At 48.1% G+C, this 22878-nt stretch overlaps 1 protein-coding gene across 2 annotated transcripts in view; it reads right to left on the reverse strand.

Moving 5' to 3' along the window:
* Nucleotides 1-1685: 1685 nt before the first annotated feature.
* MFHAS1 (malignant fibrous histiocytoma amplified sequence 1) overlaps nucleotides 1686-22878 on the reverse strand; it is an 82669-nt gene continuing 61476 nt past the window's right edge. Inside the window, exons 2-3 of one of the 2 annotated variants that reach the window (XM_040965773.1) lie at nucleotides 14711-14837; nucleotides 1686-4382 (exon numbers count right to left, since the gene is read on the reverse strand). In XM_040965773.1, coding sequence (XP_040821707.1) covers nucleotides 4349-4382; nucleotides 14711-14837 — 161 coding nt within the window. In that variant the 3' untranslated portion in view covers nucleotides 1686-4348. Of the gene's footprint in view, nucleotides 4383-9434; nucleotides 9520-14710; nucleotides 14838-22878 lie in introns of those variants that run through there. The other variant, XM_040965774.1, reaches the window with a different exon arrangement.

Consider the following 22878-nt stretch of genomic DNA (forward strand, 5'->3'; position numbering starts at 1 on the left):
TGGATTATTCTCATTGCTTAGAGAAAAACTCATTTCACTCAAACTATTCCTTGAACAAGGATATAGAAATGGAGGTGATTCTTTTTAGAAAGAGCTTCCCAACACAGTAGTTGTGTCCCTTAGTGACAAGAAAGAACACATCTGAGACATGCACTACCAGGTGATCTCAATGTTGTGCAAACATCATGGAACGTGCCTATGTGAAGGGAGTAGGATTACCACCTGCCACCAGGTGTGCAATCTTATGGGAGTACCACTGAAGATGGGCAGTCCAAGGCAGACTGAAAATCACCCTGTGTGCAGGACTGTATTTTTTTTAGAGATTTATTTTTTTGTTTTTATTTGAAAGTCAGATACACAGAGAGGAGAGACCGAGAGAGAGAGATCTTCTGTCTGATGATTCACTCCCGAACTGGCCACAATGTCTGGAGCTGAGCTGATCTGGATGCAGGAGCCAGGAGCTTCTTCCATGTCTCCCACGTGGGTGCAGAAGCCCAAGGCCTTTGGGTCATGCTTGACTACTTTCCTATGCCACAAGCAAGGAGCTGGATGGGAAGCCGGGCCAATGGGAATAGAACTGATGCCCATATGGGATCCTAGCATGTGCAAGGCGAGGACTTTAGCTGCTAGGTTACCATGCTGGCTGCAGGCCTGTGTTCTAACAGGGAGTCTGTTACCAGGACAGCGTTTGCAGCCTGTTGTCTTGCAAGCCCCCTTCCTGTTCATCAGTGGGGAGTTCTTCAGGCAACCTGCCCTGATGGAGATGGAAGCAGTTACCTGCAAACAAAATGCTGAGCGTTTGAATTCGCCACCAAAGTTGCCACTTTGTGGCAACTTTGAAAGTGCCCAGCATTTCACTTTCAAATTTCAGTAAACTTGGAACCTTCTTCAATAAACTCACAAGCAGGTAGGTAAGTGGCCTTGGGAAGGAGCTAGATACTTGATAAATAATGCACGTCTAAATTGTCACGGCTTAGTGTGTGACCTGCTCAGCAAGTTTAAGGAACTTAGAGTTGCTTGTGGAAGGAAAACAGAGCGTAAATTGATGACACCTGCATCCTGGGCGCTCCAGCCGGTGGGGGACAGCAGTGGTCCTCAGTGGGAGTCGTTAGTGTTATCTGGAGACAGCTGTTCCAGTGGTCACTCCGTGGAAACTGCACCACACTCTATGTGGTTGCACCATTCCTTTGGAAATCCCAGCTACCCTGCATTTCAGTTTTTGCTGACAATGTGTGCATGTGTCCAGGACAGCGAGCGGATGGCTCTCTCTACCTGTCCCGAGTCCTGCAAAGGCCCTCCTCGCCTGGGGCCTGCTGCTTCTGCCCTTCCCTTTCTCATCTTCTCAGAGCCTCCACGCAGGTGCCCACCCTTGCTTTCCACCTTGTCCCAGGGTGATACTCAATGGTGTGGGTTTCAGTGAAAGGCAGAGTTGGGAAAAAGCATGGAAACTGCCACACCCTCCCTGAATCCACAAGCTTTGATTTAGAAATATAGCTGATCACAGATCCCAAAATGGAGGTGTCAAAGGTCCAGCCTGAAAATAGGGACTCTTGCGGGTCCCTCTCCAGCTAGGACCCAGTCCCCAGAGAGTACTGCCACCCACCTCCCTTAGGGCAAACCTGACTTAATGCAACACCACAGTCTTTTGTGATCAAAATGAAACCACAGAAACAGCAACAACTGAATTCTAAAAGTATCATGGTTTAATCATTTGTTTGTATTTTTATTAAATTTTTTTAGATTTCTGCCTGGTTATGACAATGAAGTAGGAAACCACAATTACAATTCACAAACTGTGGCATGGAGAACAACACGCACTCTGTCAGGAATTACATCAAACCCTTTCCTTTTTTATTCATTCAAAGAGAGTCCAATGTACAAGTGTCAAATGTGAGCACTGTCACTCTATGTATTTTTTGTTTGTTTTCTCTTAAAAGGGGGAAAAAGACATTTGTTCTGGCAGCACGCTTACAATTCCAGGAAGTGGTTTTGATACCACCAGTTTTAGGCAGAGACACCATTATAAACCTGGAAGGCATCTTTTGCCGAGGTGAGGGACTCCTCGGCTGGAAAACCATTCCTCCTGTGCTTTGTGAATGGGCTGTCAGCCTTGGCCAGCGACTGAGTCTTCGCAGGTGTTGAAAGAGAAAATGGAATTTCCTGCACAGACAGCAGAAATTGCCATGGAGCAGAGCATTCCTGGTATCCCGAGCCCCCCCATCCCCGAAACTAGTTCTCCTGTCTTCCTGGGGCTTCTCGGTGGTTACATGACCCTCCACCAGGGGCCACCCATTTTGTAGAATCACACATCACCAATGTTACCTCCTATACTGCTTCTCTAGGGTTCCAATGATGGCACAAAAATCAGTTGTCAGAAATCTGATATTAAGACTGTGGGCACTTGTGTTCACACCAGGAGCAGACACTTGGGGGGAGGGATGTGCTGCTCTGAGGAGCACTTCTTTCATTTTCCATGCCCTCCCCCCTTTGGGGGTGTCAGCCCAACATCATACACTTAACAGAATTTTTTTTTCATGTAGAAGACTGGTCAAAGTTGGTTCAATGGACAGTGGCAACTGTCTCATGCCAATTAAAAAAGAAAAAACTTATTGCCCAACAATTCAATAGTTCATGAAGCAAGTAAATGTTACCATTCAGTACACACACACACACACACACACACACACACACACGAGAACTGTGACAAAAGGATCAACCCGAGTTATCTTGTGACTGTGTACAAAAAGCAAATGAGCCCCCTAAACTTGACTGATGCCACATTCAAGTGTAGAGACACGTGACATTCAAGTGTCATCTGATCCGTGGGACTCTTTTCTAGCTGGAGGAAATCAGATAAATTCCACTGGCTGGTCCAGAGCCAGCCAAGTGGCCTCACTGGGCACAGCAGATTCTGCACCAAACAAATGTGCAATTTCCTGCCATGCAGCCACTTGTTTATTTCTCGGAGCACGTTTTGTAGGCTGCGGCATTCCAAGAGTCAACACTTTGTACAAGAAGTGGAAGAGGAATACCAGTTGACTCGTTCCTTGCCTGCCACTGGTGAGAAACGGTTGGCTCTCCACGGTGTCTGATTCCCAGGGGGAGAAGTCGGAGGAAAACACACGGCTTCTACGTTCTCCAAAGCTTAGGTGCTACTACTGCAGCGTATGTTGCTTGGCCCCAGCTGGGTGTAAGAGAGCAAGTGATTTGCAGGTTTGCTTTTCTAGTTGCACCTTACAGAGGTTTTTTAACCCAGCATTTTGCTGGCCCTGGGCAGTGGACCGTGTCCAATGAGAGGCTCTATGTTATTACCACTAAGGTGGGACCCAGCCTTCCGCCTGGCAAGCCCCCTGTTGGAGGGTCCACCAGCCAGTTTGAAAGTGCTGTGCTGATTTCCAGACTGTCTAGAAAGGGATTTACTAGCACAGAGCCCCTTGGTCTGACCAGTCACAGACCCCTGATTTGCATCAAGTTAAGCCAAGGCTAGGGTGCCTTTAACTGCTATGGTGTCCCTGGCTCTGCCCGACACTCAGGCTACGTGGGGGAAGGGAAGAAATCACACTATGGCATGCCTGGTGACTGACAGGCAGAGACCACTATGGAAAAGCAGGGTGGGGCACTGCCATGGTTGGAAATGCAGTTAAGGGCCCAGCTGCCTACCGGCAAGCTTAGAACCATGGGCTCCTGGACAGACACCTGTTTTGTTTTTCACATCTGAGAAGGAGGATTGACAAAACAAGAAAGAAAAAAAAATTTAGTTTCACAGGAAAAAGAAGAGATCAGCTCCAGTTTGGCACAGTTCTCATGCAAAATATTGCACCCAGTGTCAACTAATGCTAGAAGCTTCAAACTGTATAAATTTAAATGTATTTGCATATTATAAAAATAAAGATAAACATATACATATTTTACACTAGTTTACGGGAACAGCGATGAATGTCAGTCGATCCTTCTTTCACATTGAACAGAACTGAAATCTGAGGGCTCGAAATACTGCCACCCGGACTGAACCTATGGCTTGTATGTACGCGGAAAACAAAATCCCTGAGAAGCCGTCCGACATTTTTTTTTCCTTGTCTTCAAGTAGTGCTCTCCTTGGAGGATCACAGTTCTGAGGTTCAGGTTGTCAAACATTTGCTCCATAATCTCTCCCTCCTTCCCCTGCCCTCTCCCCACCTCTTCCGGGTTCTCAGACGCTGAACATTGCTTCCTTCCAGTTCAAGCAGAAGGTGCTCAGGAGTGCGGAGGGCCAGCCGGGGTCAAACAGGGGTAGGGGTGGTGGTGGGGGGGTGGTCCCAGGAAGTCCTGGTGCGCTCTCTGCTCCACAGAAATGTCACAGCCATGAAAGTCACTGGTTTCTGTGCTTTTCACCAACGTTCTTCCTGCAAAGAGAGCGCAGAGATGACCAAACGGAAAAGACCACGGCAACCGATTCGAACAGGAAGTGATGGCGGAAATCTGCTTCCTGTGCATTTTGTGGCTACTTCTGGAACTCCTTATAAACATGCAAGAGTTAGGCAACTACTGGAGTCTCCATAACAAGAAATGGTCTTCTTAGTGATAAATTAATTTAAAAAAAGAGTACCTAATATGCTTTAATCCCGTACACTGTTATAATTTTAAAGCCTAACCAGATTTCCAATAAACTGCCCCAAATGCTGCACACAGACCTGCTTCTTCCCAATAAACACAAATGTACATACACAGATACACCCTGGCGAGCCCTCCAGGAACAGAAACGCATACTAGGTGATGGAAATGACTGTCTTTTGGAGTAAAGAGCATGATGGGACTTCAAATGTCACAAACCAGGCTATCAACTCCAATCTGAAGTGGGATGAACATCAAATGAAGAAACGACTGCATCCCCAGCTTGTTGAACAAGTGCCATTCAGTTCAAACAAACTGCTTAGGGGGAAAACATCCATTGTCCCCATCCCTTATTTTAGCTTTCCTGTGATGACATGTGGCACACACGGTTTTTCAAAGTTTTTGCAACATGTGCTGAAACATATGATGACATCAAAAGGAAAGGAAAACCGGGGTTGGGGGTAGCAGGGTTTATGACCTTGCTACCCAACTTCACGGACACTGCTAATCGCATATCCAATAAAGACATGGGCATCTCCGGCCCATGGAAGAATTAGCAGTGGGTTTGTGTGAGCCCAACAACAATGACAACACCCAAAATCAGTCCCTTCCATTTCCCCATTGGATGATCTGAGTAATTCGTGACTCCAGATAGCTTGCAGGTTACTCTGCCTTTTACTGAGAGGCGGGGCCAGACTGGCCCTTAACTAGGGTCAGCTGACGCCTAAGGATGTCTGCCGGCTAGAGGCAAGGCCGGGCATTTGGGTCCCTAGGGAGAGCAGCCTATTTTTATAAGCACTTAGCCATTCAGGAGTTTCTGAAGGCTATTAATATAGCAGACTCCTGGCAGAGGAGGTTTGGAAAACAGCCTCAGATTCCAGGACTAATGAGATGGATCCATTTTGGAGGAGACTTGCACTGTGAAGACACACATCTCCACTGAGTTGGGTACTGAGTTTTGGTTCATGTGGGAAAGCCTCTCCCACAGACCCCAATGAACATTCAGAAACATGCATCATGTCTGGCTGTCTGCTCTCCCAGGCCACATGAAAGACAGAAACATCAGGATTCCTAATCAGGGACACTGAGCCAAGAGATCTTACTGATGAGCCAGTTTGAACATTCTTCCACACCAAAATCCCTCTTTGCACGCTGCAATCTTAGAGCCACTCGATCCTCTCCTTCTCTGTCTCTTGCTGCTCCTCCATCTCCATAAACTCCTGCGGGGGCTGATGCCATGGTACAGCAGGGAAAGACATCAGCTTGAGATACTCGCATCCCATCTCAGGGTGGTTCAAGACCCAGTACTCAGCATCTCTGATCCAGCTACCTGCCAGTCTATGGCAGTGGGTGATGGCCCAGGTCCTATGGCAGTGGGTGATGGCCCAGGTCCTTGGGCCCCTGCCACCCTATGTGGGCAACCTGGATGGAGTTCCCGGCTTTTGGCTGTTCCGTCCATTTGTGGAGTGAACCAGTGAATGCTCTACACGTGTGTCTCTTCTATCTCTGTCCCTCTGCCTTTTAAATGCATAAATAAATAAGCAAACCACGAAACACCCCTTCATCCCATCCTGCAGAACCAGTGCTGCTTCCTGGGATGTCTGCTGACTCTGGCTTTGTTGTGGGTACAGGTGCCTGTTGGCAGCACCATCTCAGGCAGGCATCACATGTCCACTGGAACGCCACCCTCACTAGTCTGTGTGCTTACTCCTCTGACTCCCACTCCCTCCTAGCAGGAGGCCACAAGAATCTCCAGGGCAAGCTCTGATCTTTCTGCTTCTCCATACCTGGCCCCTTGCTTCTTGGAGGGGTAGGGACACAAAAAAGATCTGCTGAATGAGTAATGGGTGAAAGAAAAGCCACAACTAAGACACAATCCTGTCATGAGGCATACCCAGTATTAGCAGATGGGAAGAGTGACAAGTTAGAACCAGGAGCTGACGCTTGACCTTGGCCTTGGGGACTGGGGGCCTTCATGGGGAGGGACAGTGGGGTGGCAACCAAAGGCGGAAGGGCAGTCAGGGGTACAAGAAGGGTGACCCCTCCCACAGTAAGGGAGTGGCTGGCATCTGACTGGGAAGGGCCTTGAGGGTCAGTGCTTGGCATTTTGAACTCGAATCTGGAATCATCAGGAAGCCAGTCAAGGTTATCAAATAGGGAGAGCTGGTGATGGGTTCAGTGTTAAAAGATAAGAATGATGTGAAAGACAATCCCTCCAAAACAAAAAAAATAAACCCAAAAACTAGTGTGGAGGTTAGAGGCAGATGAGCCTGAACCCAAGGGGGCTCAAGGGAGTGTGATGCAGGCCAAATCACTCACACCGAGGCACAGGAACATGATGGGGTGATGGGATCACAGGGCTCAATGAGAGATCACACTGGGAAGAAAGGAGAGGGTCCGCAGCTTGGTGCAGGTTGAGGGAAGACGAAGTCACGACCCAAGGCAGGCAGCTGATATGGCTCTTCGGGGTAGAAAACAATTTCGTCTCCACCTGTGATTACTAGAGAGAGACCCTGAAGGGGGAGCTCTACCTAGAAGTGTGTGAGGGATGATCATCAGACCAGAAAGCTCCCCCAAAGGTGTTGGTTGTTCGACTTTGGGTCCAGCTGCTTCTAAAGCTCTTGGCAAAGCACTGGAGGATGGCCCAAGTGCTTGGGTCCCTACATGCACATGGGACACCCAGAGGGAGCTCCAAGCTACCAGCTTCAGACTGGTTCAGCTTATGCTGTAGCGGCCATTTGAGGAATGGACCTGCAGATGCAAGATTTCTCTGTGTCTCTCCGTCTCTCTTCATAAATCTGCCTTTCAAATAAAAATAAATCTTAAACAAACAAACAAAAACTACATGTAAGGCTCCTGTCTACAACTCCCCTCTTTCTCTGCTCTGTAATGCCTACCTCCCGTAACACCATCCTCCCATCCCCGCCCCATGCCTGGGCATGCTTCCTCCTTGTGGGAACTGTGAAAGATCAACTCTCTTCTGCAGACCGGCCTCTGATTTTCCAGTCACACCCTGTAGCATACAGTCGAACACATGTGCAAGCAAGGGTACTTGTGGCCGTGCACTCAGCACCGAAGTCAGCAGCCACAGCATGGACCTGGAGTCCAGCAGTGCAGTTGGCCACCGTGATTTGGGGGGCAATGCCATGATCTGCAACAAAACTGGTCTGCCATGTGTGACTCACAGGATTGCGGGAGGCTTATGAGTACAGGGCTTGGGCTCTGAGGCTTCTCCCTAGGGTGCTGCAGGCCTTTGGCACTACAAAATAAAAGATAGGATCTCTCACGCAACATACATCCCATGATGTGAGGCTGGGGCGTGAAGGCTTGCTGCAGACAGCCTTATACACAGATCTCTATGTGTTCACCTTGACCTTGATGGGACTGGGACAGCACTATCATCATCCACCTGTCTGACATCCACTCACAAGTTAGCCAACAGAAAAGTCAGGATTCTGGCTTTACAGGGGTGCTATGCAGTTCTCACATTTATATGCCATCCAGTGTACACCACTGACACTGAAAGTGGGAATAACAGCTGTTACTTTGAGTTGGCATTTATTTATTCTTAGAATTACATAAAAGGGCCCAGCACAATGGCTTAATTGGTTGATTCCTTCCCCTTCAAGTGCCAGGACCCCATAAGGGTGCCAGTTCCTATCCCAGCCATTCTACTTCCCATCCAGCTCCCTGCTTGTGGCCTGGGAAAGAAGTCGAGGACAGCCCAATGCCTTGGGACCCTGCACTCATGTGGGAGACCCAGAGGAAGCTCCTGGCTTCTGGCTTTGGATCAGCTCAGCGCCAGCCATTGCAGCCACTTGGGGAGAGAACCAGTACACGGAAGATCTTTCTCTCTGTCTCTCCTTCTCTCTGTTAATATGCCTTTCTGATAAAAACAAATACATATATATTTTTAAAGGTCTAAAATGCTCACAAGAACATGATGAGGTTAGTGTTGATGCCACTTCAGAAATGTCACAGACAGACAGACATTTTGGGGCTAAACATTTAGAAATCTGTGTACTGGTTCTTTCTCATAATCTGCATTTCTCAGCAACTTTCTCAAGACCCTCCTGGTGTGTATCTCCCTGCTGTGCAGAGTCTCTGCAGGAACAAATGGTGAAGATTCACACTCAAGGAGTGACTCCAAAGCTCAAACTGCCTCAAGAAAACAAACACCATTCATACAGACCTTCAGGCTCGGTTAGTCAAAAAGCTTCTTCCTTCACAATGCTCGAGTCAGTTTTAAAAATTAGTTTTCAGGGCTGGTGTGATAGCTCAACAGGATAATCTCTAACTTCAAATGCTGGGATCCCATACGGATGCCAGTTCAGGTCCTGGCTGCTTCCCTTCTCAGTCAGCTTCCTGTTTGTGGCCTGTAAAAGCAGGCCTAAAAGCCCAGGGACGCTGCACCCACATGGGTGACTCCGAAGAAGCTCCTGGCTCTTGGCTTTGGATTGAGTCAGCTGCAGCTGTTGTGGCTACTTGGGGGAGTGAACAAGTAGATGGAAGAGCTTTCTCTGTCCTTCTCTGTACATCTGCTTTTCCAATAAAAATATATAAATCTTTAAGAAAAAGATTTCTTTCATCCAACAAGCATCTAGGATTGTTGATACAAGCAGTGTTAAAGCCAACGAAGCCAAGCTCCAGTAGTTCCCTGATCTGGTTCCCATCATGACTTGACTCTTTCCCGAGGAGGCTCGGCTCTGTGGAGGCTCTTCATCCCCTCCCTTCCCCACCCTTACCTTCTCTGCACTCACTGAGTCCTCAAGGAGGCCTTCCCCATTCAAGAACCTCTATGCTTCCCAGAGACTTACCCTTATACAACAGGTGCTCCCAAAGTCACAGATTGGGCACAGTAAAAATGGTGGCATAAGGGAAAGTAGCACTATCTTTTCCACTTAATTTTCCAAGAAAGTATGAAGGTACCTAAGCAGAGAGGGGGAAAAATGCCAGTATCAATGTGGCTGACGGGAAACTAAATAATCACAGAGACATTATTGTCCCTGGCCTGGAAAGCAGCAAGGCAACGAGCTGTGCCACTCCTCAGCCAGGACACAACAAACTGATGCCCACCAGGGCGAGCCACGCCCCAGACAACCTCTGTACTTCGCTTATCCTCCTGAAATTCCTGCCTCTTCCCACCTCCCATGACTGAGTCATTTGAAGAAGCCAGATCTCTCTTGCTGCAGGATCTCGTTTAAAAAACAAAGTAAAAAGATCAGGTGTACACGAGCTGACTGGTGTGCACTTAGCCACCCCGTTGCCTGTGTCCAGTGAGAAAGGACCCGAAATCTTCACAGAAGGCCCTTTCCCCACCACCCTCACACACCCTTCTGACATCCTAACTGCGTAACTGGCAGAACCCCAGGGTGAATCAAGCCTGGGGGTTCTGCGCATGCTCATTCACAGCAGTCCTAAGAGTGCGGTGGGGAGCGGTTGGTTTGAATGGGACATCCACAGCATGTAGGCAAAAATGCACGTTTCCAAAAGGCATTTCAGCAATGTGGCGCCACTGCCTTGCCCTCTAGTGTGGCTGAAAGAGGGAGAAATTGAGCCCAACGATTTCTTAAACAAGCCCACATCTGCCCTGTTAGAAGTTATTTCCTTCCTCAGCCCCCAGGAGCTCCCAGCGCTCCCAAGAGGAGACAACACAGATGGACCGGGTCCCAGCAGCACCACCACCGAGGTGTCATGAGCAGAGACCATTTCCTGAGGGGGCCAGGGTAAGTCCATGAAGAAACTGCAGATTGGAACGTGGGTGGCAGGTGTGGGGTTATCTGCCAGTATATCCCTGAACAGAGTCTAATTAGAGGCAGGGGAAACAGGCTTGGGTTGAACCTCTTTGGGAAGAGGAACACTCTGTGGGGCATGGAAAAATGAAATGCTGCTGGCAAGCTGCCACCTGACCAAATAAGCTCAGGCTCCCTGTGAGCTGAAAACAGTCTCCCCCAGAGCAAGTGAGCAGAGACAGAATTCACAAACTTCCTACCATCTCCTTAGCTCTCCCACTGGAAAGGGTATGCTTGATCTCCTGGGGCCCTTAAGCTCCAAAGCTCAGTGAATTTGGGAGACTTCAGGGAGGCTCTGTGTGCTGTCCCTCCTCCCCTCCCCCAGCATCTGGAGGGAGCAAGCCAGCATGCCGCCTTCAGGCCAAATCAGAGCCAGAGTTTCCCATCTTTAGGAGAACACAGCAGGCAGCAGTGTCATTTCTGAAAGCAACACTGAAAGTGTTCACTAACTTTGTTGAAGTAGGTGTGATACTAGACTCAGAAACGCTAACTAGGCCCAGGTTTTCTTTCTAGGGTGCTGGAAAAATGGGTGCTGGATTTCACAACTCTAAATACATTAATGCTGACTGAATGAGTGAAGTTCTGTGGTATATAAACTGTTCACCCGTAAGCTTGAGAAAACATTCCTGAAACAATCTGTATTCTCAAGGAAACCAGAATCTTCCATAACAATCCCAGGAAATTTGCTATTGGATGAATGCTCACCTTATCACCTCACAAGAGCTGGTATGCTTGGTGATCAGCCCACAGCTGGTGTGGAAATTACTCATCCTGCTATCTGCTAGGGACTGGGTATAACCTGGCTCCCCAAACTGAAGATACTGCAGCCCTAGAGACTTCCATTGACAGTTTTAGGTTCATGAAAAAGGCTGATGGATTGAAGTGGAGATTTGATCTCTAGGGCCCCTGCAGGGAGGTCCCTGGGGCCTCAGGACTTGCCTTCAGAAGGTTGCTGTGACCGGACAGTTCATTAGAGAAGCCAGAAGCCAACCTTGACTCCTGTGTCTCTACCTCCTGCCTTGCACGGGAGCGTCCCTCCACACCTGCTTGGCCCCTAGCAGCCTCCATGGACCCAGGGCACTGCCTGATCTTGCACAGTGAACCTCCAAGATAAAGGCCAACACAACCGTCTCCATCCCAACAAGCTCTTCTTCAATGTTGGACATGCCACCTGCCCCCCTTAGCAGAGGCTAGGAGCGTCCCCCCCCCCCACCCCCCACACACTCCCTGGGCCTCCGGGTACTAGTGGAGGCTCTGCATCCTCATCAGCACAGGCCAGGACCACCCCGCCGCCACCCCCCTCCCCCGGCCTCTGGGTAGGAGTGCAGGCTCTGCATCCCATCTCTGCGACCTGCTGCTGGAGCCTGCAACCACCCCCCTCCCCGGCACCAGGACAAGTTGTACAAGGAAAGCACATTCAACAAGAATCACCACTTACTTTTTATTTCCTTGTGGGTGATTAACATGCCTGGGAAGCTTTTATAAATTTGGAACTCATGGGAAGAGTCAAACTCTCACTGCAGAAGGCTTCCTTTGTAGAAACCAAACACAGCACAGTGGGCCAAGCTAGACAGGTAAGCAATAAGGCTGAGCAGAACTACAAAGGAGAACTGAACCAATTCATTGAAGAAAAGTGGGGGATGTCTGTTAGAAGCCCCCCTGGGTCAGTGGCCCAAGGGCTCAGTAATTATTATCAATGCCTGCCTGGAATATTCTTCCCATTCCTTTCAACCCTCTCCTGACTCCAACAGTAAGTGGTGTGTCCACCTGTGAGTGGCAGGTCAAGTGCTGAAGCTGAGAGCCACATGCCATGGACCATCACATCAGTGCTGACTACTGTTCCAGACCTGAGGACAGGGCCCCAGGGCCGGGGTGCTCATTGTCGCAGGCACGAAGGGCTCTGACAGCTGGGAAAGTCCAGCGCGCGCGCGCGCACACACACACACACACACACACACACACACACACACACCTCTCCTGGAATCTCCTGAATGCCTGTTCAGCTTTACAGTGGCTCGAGCCTCATCTGTTCCTCTGGGAAGTCTAATGCGCATGCCTAATTAATGATGCCCGATCTTGTCCATCCATGTGCACTTTAACCACAAGGTAGAGGAAGTCAAAGCTCACTCTGTGGTGACCTGCCTAAGTTAACTGGGGTTATTCAGTGCCTGCTGGAACTCCAGACCTCAGGCTCCCCAAGCTGAGGAGGCCCATCCACCACCTGCGCTGACAGCTAACCTGAGGTGCGCCACCCGACTCCTAGAGCCTCCAGCTTCCAACTCATTGGCATCCCCTTGTGAAAGAGCCCTTCCACTGGGCTGTGCCTGCCTTCAGGCGAGTCCCTTTGGGTTTTGGGTTTGGGGTGGTGGGTGGTGGGTGCTGGGGGTGGGGTGTAAGACTAGAATGTCCAAGTATAGGATTTGAATCTAATTGTGTTTTTGTAGAAATGGTCAGACACGAGATCATTTCCTCCTGGCCTTCATAGTTTAAAAAAGAAAAAAAAACCATTTTGTAAGAAAAGTCTGGCTAGGAACAGGAAATTTTCCTATTTAGAGGAGATTCTTTCATTCAGAAGTGAGAATTGCATTGCAAAGCTGCTGTCCCCTTCATGAGATTCTTTCATGATCCATTTCCAAATCAAACAACTCAGATGGCTGGGTCACAAGTGGCTCAGTCTCCTCCCAGGGCTTCTTCCAGCACCCAGGTGGCTGAGGCTGGCAGCTCCTGATTGCTCATGGCTTGCAGGCTGCCTGTTCATTTATGTTCAATAAAGTGCCAAGAAGGAGAGGCTGTGTAACATTTCCACACAGAGCCGGCTCGGCCATCTAACTCCTACCTTGCCAGTCAAATGGCATGGATCTATGGCTAAACAAAAGATTAAAGTCTTTTCCAGCTCAGCATGATGAATAACTGCTTCTTGCTATCCCCTACTACCCAGCAGGGTCTATGGTGTATCTGAAAGAAAGGGACCAGTGTACAGAAATTTAAAAATATTAATAAAGATGAAACATCTCCTAATTAATATATCCAGGAAAGGGAAAGGTCTGGTTCACATGATGTTACAGTGTACTCCTGTTGTAATATTTTCCTGTGGCTTAGAGTCCTACTAGAGATGAATGAGACTGTGCATGGGAGCTATATTAGCATTGTGGAAGTCTGTGCATGAGATAAGAGCTTCTCCTGGGTGTTCTGTGATCTTCCTCAGCACAGATGGATGGGGAGGCTCTGCTTGATGAGCCACCCAGGTTGTAGAGAAGGAGGTTCACACTGCTAAGGAGTGACAGCTCCCCAGAAGGCACCCCACGGGCTGCAGGGAGCCCCTGTCTCAGGGCATCATGAGAATTTCCCAAGGTCACGGTTCTCAAATGCATACTCGTATCCCATTCTCCCACTTCTGAAATACTTATGTAGAAAAACGTAATCCTAGGAGGCCAACAAGAAAAGGAAAGCCCAAGTTAGCTGCGTTATGCACATGATGGGCTGGGTTCACCATGATGCAGATAATTCACAGATAACAAAATTTGATCCAAACAGGTCCATGGCTTTATTTTCAATATTTTGGGTTAAAAAAGGCATTTCCATTCAAATGATGAAGAGCTTGCTGTTTCTCAATACTTTTGGAAACAAAATGAACCCCAAAAATCTGGTATGAGTTTATATCAAGTACCAAGTGATCACTACCTGGAAGTTACTTGATGGATATTAGTTCTCTGTTTTTAAGCACGTTTTGAGGGGAGGTGGTGGCAAACTGCACAGTTCATGACTGTCAGGAACTGATGAGAGAATCAGAGTCCCATACTGAAACAAAAAATCATGGAATACACCAAAACCTAAAAACAACAAAACCCACAAAAGCCTAATTCCTCCCCAAACTAACAAAACCCCATACTCATCAATTACAGATTTGCTCAGGCCTTTTCTTAGTTGATGATCCCAGCTGTCCTAGGAAGCCAGGCCCCACTGACTCTTCCACAAACACAGTTAAGCGTACCCATCATGCACCTACAAAATACTCAAGACCAAGGTACTGTAGATTGTTCTGGATTTAACCGGGGGGGTGGGGAGGAGTATGTGAATGATGTGTCAAAGACATGCTGACTGTATCAGCAAAAGTAAAACCAAAACTAAACCAAAAACCATGAAAGAGAAACTGTCAAGTTCGGGGTGGTGAGGGGTATCAACCGGAAGACCCATACGTGTGCCATGTCTGCCCTGATGGCCGTGTCAAGGTGTAGGCAGGCACAGCTCAGTTCGACTTTCAGTCCTCATATTTCTAGAGCGGGATCAGGAGCATGAGGCAGGGTGTGGCTCAGGCATCCAGAACTCACTTGGAACAGGGGCTGATCACGGTTGGCGTCGGTGGGTAAACCAAGGCAACATTCACTCGCTCGCTGCCGTTCTTGGGGCAGATGATCTCGGCCACTCCTTCTGGTCTGGGCTGGCTCAGCAACTCCCCTGCAGAAGGAGGGAGAAGAGCGTATTAAGTTTGGCCCTTAACAGCGGGAACCACTTCACAGAGGAAAGCCTTGTTTGGAGATGGGTAAGGCAAGGGGGAAGCATGATGGGGAAGAGGAGAAGGGAGGAAAGGCAGGGAGCCAGGAAGCCCAGGGTTTATGGATCATGGAGTCAGAGCAAGGGTGCACACAAGGATGGCAGAGGTAGTTGGCTCCCACTTCCGTCCATCCCATCTGTATCACCAGGGAGAATGACAGAATGACAGGTGGGTTCTGGCAGGAAGGCTGTGTCCCAGACAAAGGCGGCATCTGTCACTGCTACTTGGCTCATCTGCCTTTTCTTTGTAGAAACTGACTCCCACAGATCTCTTATCTGCACAGCGCATACTAAGCCAGGCTCCCCTGAGCATGATGAAGTGAGAGCTGCCAAGGACGAACTCATTAGGATGGGACCCATGAGACTTTAGGCAGACCACAGCAGCCTCTCCACGAACCTCTGCACATGCAAGCTGGAGATGCAGCAGGTGGGGGCAGGTACTGAGGCACACACCCTGGGCCCAGCTCTGCTGCCTCCTAGCAGAGAGGACTGCCTGGATGGGCATGGGTGCCAATTCAAGGCACCACAGCACTACCCCATTGAAAAACACACATTACAATACTAGGGCTAATGGGATAGTTTCCACACCCTGGATATAATCTCTCCGACTATCAGTGCAGGAGAATCTTTTTTTTCTTTTTTTTTTTTCTGCCAAGGCACATTTGGATATTTATAACATCATTTGCAGCAGGCTATGTAAAATTATCAACTGAAACATTAACTGAATTTGGAGTCCTGTCTACAATTGCCTTGGCCAGACAAAACCAAATGTTTCAGTGGGAAGGCCAATCAATGCCCACCCCTGTACTAGATCTTTCAATCCCTGAAAGCAATGTTGACTCCCATTCTTGACTTGCCTCCTGCTGTCTGCACCCCTGCACCTGCACTCTGTCCCTCCTCTGTTCTCATGGCCAGCACCTGCACTCTCACTTGGAGTCCTTCATCAACAGCTGGATGATAGTCATGTGGCTGCTTAAGCTGCCCTGCTCTGCAGGAAACAAACCATAACAAAGACCTAAGTCAGAGACTGATGGGGGACAGACAACCCTTGAACCTCATACTTCAACTCAAGGGCAGCCATCACTTCCACAAATGCTTTGAAATTCTAGGGACACTGAAGCATCTGCTGGCACGTGGTATAGATTGCTTCGCCTCACCTTGGCAGAGCTCATAATGGTAGGCCCATCTAATTTCACTATCATAGTACCCCAAAAGGACTCTCATCATACAGGGAGATTCTGCTATGGAGCTAGAGTCAGGAGTTAACAAACAGCAGCCTTAGGATGTGAACCTGGGAACCCAGCTCTGGGACCCTTCATGCTGTGCCACCAGCCTCTAATAGCAGTGGGGGAACATCTGGCTGGTGGACCACAGGAGGCCTGAGAAACCACTGGGTCTGGCCTTGCCAAGGCAACCGCGGGTGAAACTCCAAAGTCAACAAATTTCTGGGTGGCTAAATTTTAAGTTGATAATTTTGTGTGGCCCACAAATGATGTTATAAATATCTGAATGGCCCTTGGCGGAAAAAAAAAATCAAAACACCCAATTCTCCACCCCTGTAATTTCCCCAAACTGGTAACTGCTTCTCTAAGCCAGAACACATCTTCCCTAGAGGACCCATCTAAATACAGTCTTTTTAAATACCAAGCTACGCACTGATATGCTCGTAATTTTCTATGAAAGTTGTTAGTTGCCTGATATAGCCATTTTCTATGGCTCTGCACCAAATGAGCTCAATTTGAATTCTAAAAACAAATTCCTGCCAACACCAAGCGATGGCAAAAGCTCATTTGGTGTCCTTGGCTTGTCTGCTGGATACAGACAAGAGTTCTGACAGCAACTAGGAAAAGAGCTCAGGATATCACAGTTCAAGTTAGAAGTGGAAATGTTCTCAAAGATATAAAGACAGACCCAAGGAAGAGCCTCCTGGGACTGGACTGAGACCTGGGAGTTGTTCCATCCAAACATCAGTAATAAGTGGGCAGCTGTCTGAGTAGAACGGATTCCCTCCCTGTCCCAGAGTCAACATTTGTAAAGCAACCAATGCACCATGCTTCATGGCGGCTTAGAGCAGTAACAAGGGGAAGTTCTCTGCACCCCCAGGCTGCACCCCAGAGCTGTGCCACCCTTCCCTAGCCCTCTATATTGTCAGGCTTCCACATTCTGTCCTGGGATCCCTTCCTTGGCTGGAATGTAAGACTGGCCTTCTCTGTTTTCCTCTGAAAACTCTCTCCTGATTGGAATATCATACAGATCTGCCTACCTCAGATTATCATCACAGATGCTAAGTCCCTGCCTGCCCTGGCACCTGTCCCTGGCCACAGCCTGGCAGTGCTGTAAGTCCTTGCTGAGATGGCCACAGCTTTTGGTGGACAGATAGATCAGTTTGCTAGAGAATCTGGAATGATCCACAGCCGACTATTCAGCCTGAGGGCCACAATTCTTAACTGTCTGCTGGAAGGTCTCAAACCTGAGTGAGTTGCCAGCCATGGAAACACAGCATCAAAGTGGAAGGCCTTAAGAAGTTTCACACACATCGAGAATTCATTGGCTACAGACAAAGACTGACCCCCAGAGCAGAACAGCTGACAATCTCCGGAACATCTGTTGGTTCCACTCACTGTTCCAGGGTGAAGAACATAAGGGAAACCACTCCCCCCGCCCCCCCCCCCATCTATCTCAACACAAATATAAAGAGAGGATCCTGATCTGTTTGCTACCTAGGAAAACTGCAGAAGCTATCTGTCCCCAAAGGCCACACCAATGTGAGCTCCAAAATCGAGTGTACTCTTGGGTTCAGCAAGTGACCACTGAGACCCCAGGCAAGCTCAAGGTCCAGTGACTGATGTGAAGGGGTCCAATGTTTGCAGAGGAAACGGACATGCCAGGGACCACACTGCTACGTGATGAATGCCCCAGGGAAATTTACAGGGGCTGCCAGGAGTGGAGTAATGAGAGGGAGTGGCAAAGGCCTCCAAGAGTGGGGATCGTTTAGCAGAAAGTCTCAGTATTATTATCATTTTATGATTTATTTTTATCGGAAAGGCAGATTTACAGAGAGAGGGAAGACAAAGAGAGGGGCATCTTCCAAGCACTGGTTTACTCCCAAAATGACCCCAAAGGCCAGAGCTGAACTGACCCAGAGCTAGGAGCTTCCTCCAGGTTTCCTACGTGGGTGCAGGGGCCCAAGGACTTGAGCCATCTTCTGCTGCTTTCTCAGGCCCTAAGCAGGGAGCTAGATGGGAAGTAACACTTCTGGGACATGAACTGGCACCTATATTGAATGCTAGTGATGAAGGTAGAGAATCAGCCTGTTGAGCCACCTCACTGCCAGCCCACATTACTCTGAGTCCAGTTCATCATGTGATTGGAGAATGGTATATATGTGTACCTCACCATCATTCTCTGAGTATATCACATAGAAAAATAGACCCAAAGTAACCCAGAACAGAAAAAAAAAAAACCCCATAGCAAGCGACATTCAAGAGCATTCTAAATGCATACTGGATGCTGCACTGATGGTCTCAATCAAAGAGGAGACTAAGGCTAAGAGGGGTCAGAAATTTGCCAATGGTCATGGAACAGGGTGGCAGTGCCTGAACTGGAACGTGGGGCTTTCCCTCCCCGTGTTTATGTATGTATGCATGTATAAAGTGAACAAATTCCATGATGTAGAATCAGCAACACAGCAGCACCCTTCCTTCCTGGCAGCCTTCCCCACCCCCTCCCTCCTCCTTCCTTCCTTCTTTCTTTTTTCCCTCATTTTACAATGGCTCATTTTTATTTCACTTCACAGTCACAGGCTTAACCCTCCATTAGGTGAAGAAATTAACATATAGCAAGTAAAGGAAAAAAAAATCCAAAACTATTCCTTAGGAGTACAGACAATGTCTGTAAACTATAATCAAATCCCTGGATGTCAATCTCACCCATAAGTTCCATTTTTTGGCACTCTCTGTGTTATCACACATCAGGGGAAACATATGACATCTGTAGCTCCATTGCTGATAGCAGATCAATTCACAGTAGCTAAGACAGAGAACCAACCCAGACGCCCATCAGTGGAGAAGGTTTTGGATAAGCTCCTTCTATCAAACATCAAGAAATCACACGGACATGGGCCAGTGCCCAGAGTTCCTGGGCAGCACCAGGACAGAGTTAGAGCCCCAAGCCTCACAGGCAAAACCAACTGGCAGCAGACCCTCGCAAAACTGAAATTTAAAAAAGGGGCTGCTGTTTCACATCTGTCAACGCTAGCAAAGGTAAATTTTAAAGACACATACCAAAACTGGTGGGAGCTACTGAAAGAAAAAGGAGGACTTACAGAGAATATGGTATTAATAGTTAAAACATGTGACCTGATATAATTCCATTGTCAGGAATTCACTTAAAGGAAGCAGGCCTTTCTTTCTGACAAAAAAGCATGCGGTGGTGGCTCACAACAATACCACATGTAATACAGTAAACCAACTAACTCCCCCAGATGTCCAAGAGTGGGGAAATGGTTACAACTGTGACAAAATGAGTCAGTTTTTTTTACATGTGACTTTAAAAGTACGTGCTATCCAGAAAAAGCAAACTGACAAAGAATGTAAATGGATTCAGAATGAAATAGGTCATTCAAGATTAAGGGGCCAGTATTGTGGCACAGCACACTAATATGCTGCCTGCTAACGCACCTGGAAAAGCAGTGGGAAATGGTTCAGGTATTTGGGCATCTACCACCCATGTGGAAGACCCAGATGGATTTCCTGGCTCCTGGCTTCATCCCTGGCTTTTATGGCTATTTGGGGAGTGAACCATTGGATAGAAGCTATCTGTGTGTGTGCGTGTGTGTAGTTCTGAATTTTCAAATAAATAAAATACATCTTGAAAAGATTAAATGGTCCCAAGGTTATTATTTATGTTTATATGTGAATCAGCATAAAAGAGACTGAAGTGTGAATTGTGTGGGCGGAGACAGCACATTTCACATGTTGATATTTTCCACTTCATTGGAGATTTCTCATTTGCTTGCAATTCACAACGCAACAGTCTTTCTGACGATGGAGCAATCTGGTCTCTGGAACAGAACATGGCTCTTGCCACAGCTGTCTCGGACCACCTCACAGCCTCCGGTGCCCAAGAGACTGATGAAAAATGTGCTTCATTACCCCAGCCTAGCGTTTCTGCAGAATGCCGACTGGCCCTTCTCAGCTGGTGCCTCCTACATGGAAGGAGGCAGCACCACATTTTATGATGATTTCTTTTTTTAAAATTAACCCTAGTGAAATGAGCTAGCCATCGGAATTGTCAAATATTAGGGGAGCATGACACAAAACACTAAAAATTGTATCATAGTAACAACCCAACCCGGAGTATCAAAAGCCCCAGGTATCTTTCCCCTGTACATAAAAGCCACTTCCTGATCTAGCACAAAGACCAAAGTTACAAACATTCTTTGAAGCATTAAGGCAAACAAAAATAAACAAATTTATTCCTACAGATGTTGGGGGGAGATAAACATTTAGACCACAGCAAGGAGAAACAGAGTGAATGACTCAAGATCTCATTAGCAGATGGAGATCAGACTGTGGCTGAAGACCAATAATTACTGACTGATTACAGGGAATAGAAAAAAGACTCTAGGGGCTACGACATAGTATAGTAGGCTGAGTCTTAGACCATTCCAGCAGCGTCTCATATGGAAGCCAGTTCAAATCTTAGCTACTCCTTTCTGATCCAGCTCCCTGCTTGTGGCCTGGGAAAGCAGTAGAGGATGGCTTAATCCCTTGGGACCCTGCACTCATATGGGAGACCCAGAAGAAGCTCCTGGCTCCTGGCTTGAGATGGACTTAGCTCTGCCCGTTGCAGCTATTTGGGAAGTAAATCAGTGGATGAGTGAATGGAAGATATTCTCTCCCTCCCCCCGCCCCGGAAATCTGCCTTCCCAATAAAAATAAAATAATGATGAGATGTGTGTACTATGAAAGACTGGTTGGATTTTAAAATGCTCTTGAACCAATGGGCACAGCAGTTAAGATCCCTGCATGTTCTATCATAGAGTGCTTAGATTCAAATGCTAACTCTGCTCTCTGCTAACGCACATCCTGGGAGGCAGTTCAAGTACCTGTATTCCTATGAACAATGTGAGCCAAATTCCCCAAATGCTGTAGCAGCCAGGAGTTTTGCCAGACTAAAGCCAGCAGTCAGGGATTCCATCAGGGTCTCCCATATGGGTGGCAGGGACCCAAGGGCCTGAGCCTTCACCTATTACATTATCAGGAAGTTGAGTGGAAAGTGGAACTGTGACTCAGCCATAGGTACTCACTAATGTATGGGCTCAAGTGTCCCAACTGGCAGATTCTCCCGCTATGCCACAAAAACTGCCCCTAGATTTCTACATCACTTTTTCCCCCACCAAATAAACCCCTCTTTCAATTTCGCTTTCTATGAACTAGTTTTGCTAGGCCCTCCCACCCATACACTGGAGTTGCAGTGTGACCAGCTGCTTCATCAAGGCCTCAGTGTGCCCTCAGGACATTGCTCGTGGGGCTCACGTGGCCTCTCCTCCCTGCCCCTGGGTGAGAGCTCATGGGTACAGGCACAGAGCACTCAGCCCTCTGGCCGCTCACCCACCCACACCAGCGCCCACCCGCAGACACGTGCATCTGCCACTTGGTCTGGTTTTCACGGCTTTGGGTTTATATAAACACACATCCACCCAAGAAAGGAAAACTATTTCCCCTTTTCCTGCTCTGGATAAAGTCCCAGCCGACTTGGCGGGGGATTAGACAAGCTTCTCAGATCAAAGTAGGGTGGGGGTTGGGGGAAGACCTAGCCTTGCCCCGCCCCACTCTCTGAATGCAGGCACAGCAGCTATAAAAAGCCCCTGCGGCTGGGCCTACTGCTTTCAGAAGCTTGTTCCTTATTTTCATAGCCTGTCACCTACTTCTTCCTGGCAGGCAGGCCAAGGCTCTGCAAAAGTCAATGCAGACAGCAGAAAAGAGCTGGGACTGCCACATTTCCGTCCAATGTTGGGTCCCCTCTCTAAGGACATTTATGGCCTGCAAGCATTTACACTGACCAATTCCCCCTGCGCGTGTGAGCACGCACACACACACACACACACACACACACACACACACACACCCTCCATCCTTTGGTTCACTCCCCGGATGGTTATAGCAATCAGTTAAAACCAGGAACTCCATCTGGGTCTTCTACATAGTGGACAGCAGCCCAAGCACTTGAGCAACCCTCTGCTGCTTTCCTAAGTGCATTAACGCGGAGCCGGATTTGAAATGGAGCAGTTGGTACTCAAACCAGGGTGTTTACGGGACGCTACTGACACATGTGATGGCAGCTTCACCTGAAATGTCACAAGGCGGAGTCCGCAAATCCTGGTAATGTTGAAGTAAGTGCTAAGGCTAAGAGTTAAATACTTGTCCTTATTTCCTGACAAAGACCAACTGCCTCTGACCAACTAGAGACATGCATGCCTGGCCCCTCTCTCCTCCTGTTTCTCTTCCACCTCAGGAAACCACTTCCTATCTATTACTAAAGCTAAGAGCATTTCAGGGGGCCAGCATGGTGGTTCAATAGGCTAAACCTCCACCTGCAAGTGCTGGCATCCCATATGAATGCCAGTTTGTGTCCTGATTATTCCACTTTTGATTAAGCTCTTTGCTTTTGATCTGGGAAAGCAGTGGAGGGTGGCTCAGGTCCTTGGGACCCCTGCATGCATGTGGGAAACCCAGAAAGAGGCTCCTGCCTTCAGGTCAGCTCAACTCAGACTGCTGTAGTCACTTGGGGAGTGAATTAGTAGATAGAAGACCTCTCTGTCTCTCCTTTTCTCTATAAATCTTACAAATAAAAATAAATATACATATATATATTTTTTAAAGAGCATGGGCCTGGCGTGGTGGCCTAGCAGCTAAAGTCCTCACCTTATACATGCCGGGAT

This window comes from Ochotona curzoniae, unplaced genomic scaffold, assembly GCF_017591425.1.
Source record: "Ochotona curzoniae isolate NIBS_2020 unplaced genomic scaffold, NIBS_Ocur_1.0 scaffold_4505, whole genome shotgun sequence".
Lineage (NCBI taxonomy): Eukaryota > Metazoa > Chordata > Mammalia > Lagomorpha > Ochotonidae > Ochotona > Ochotona curzoniae.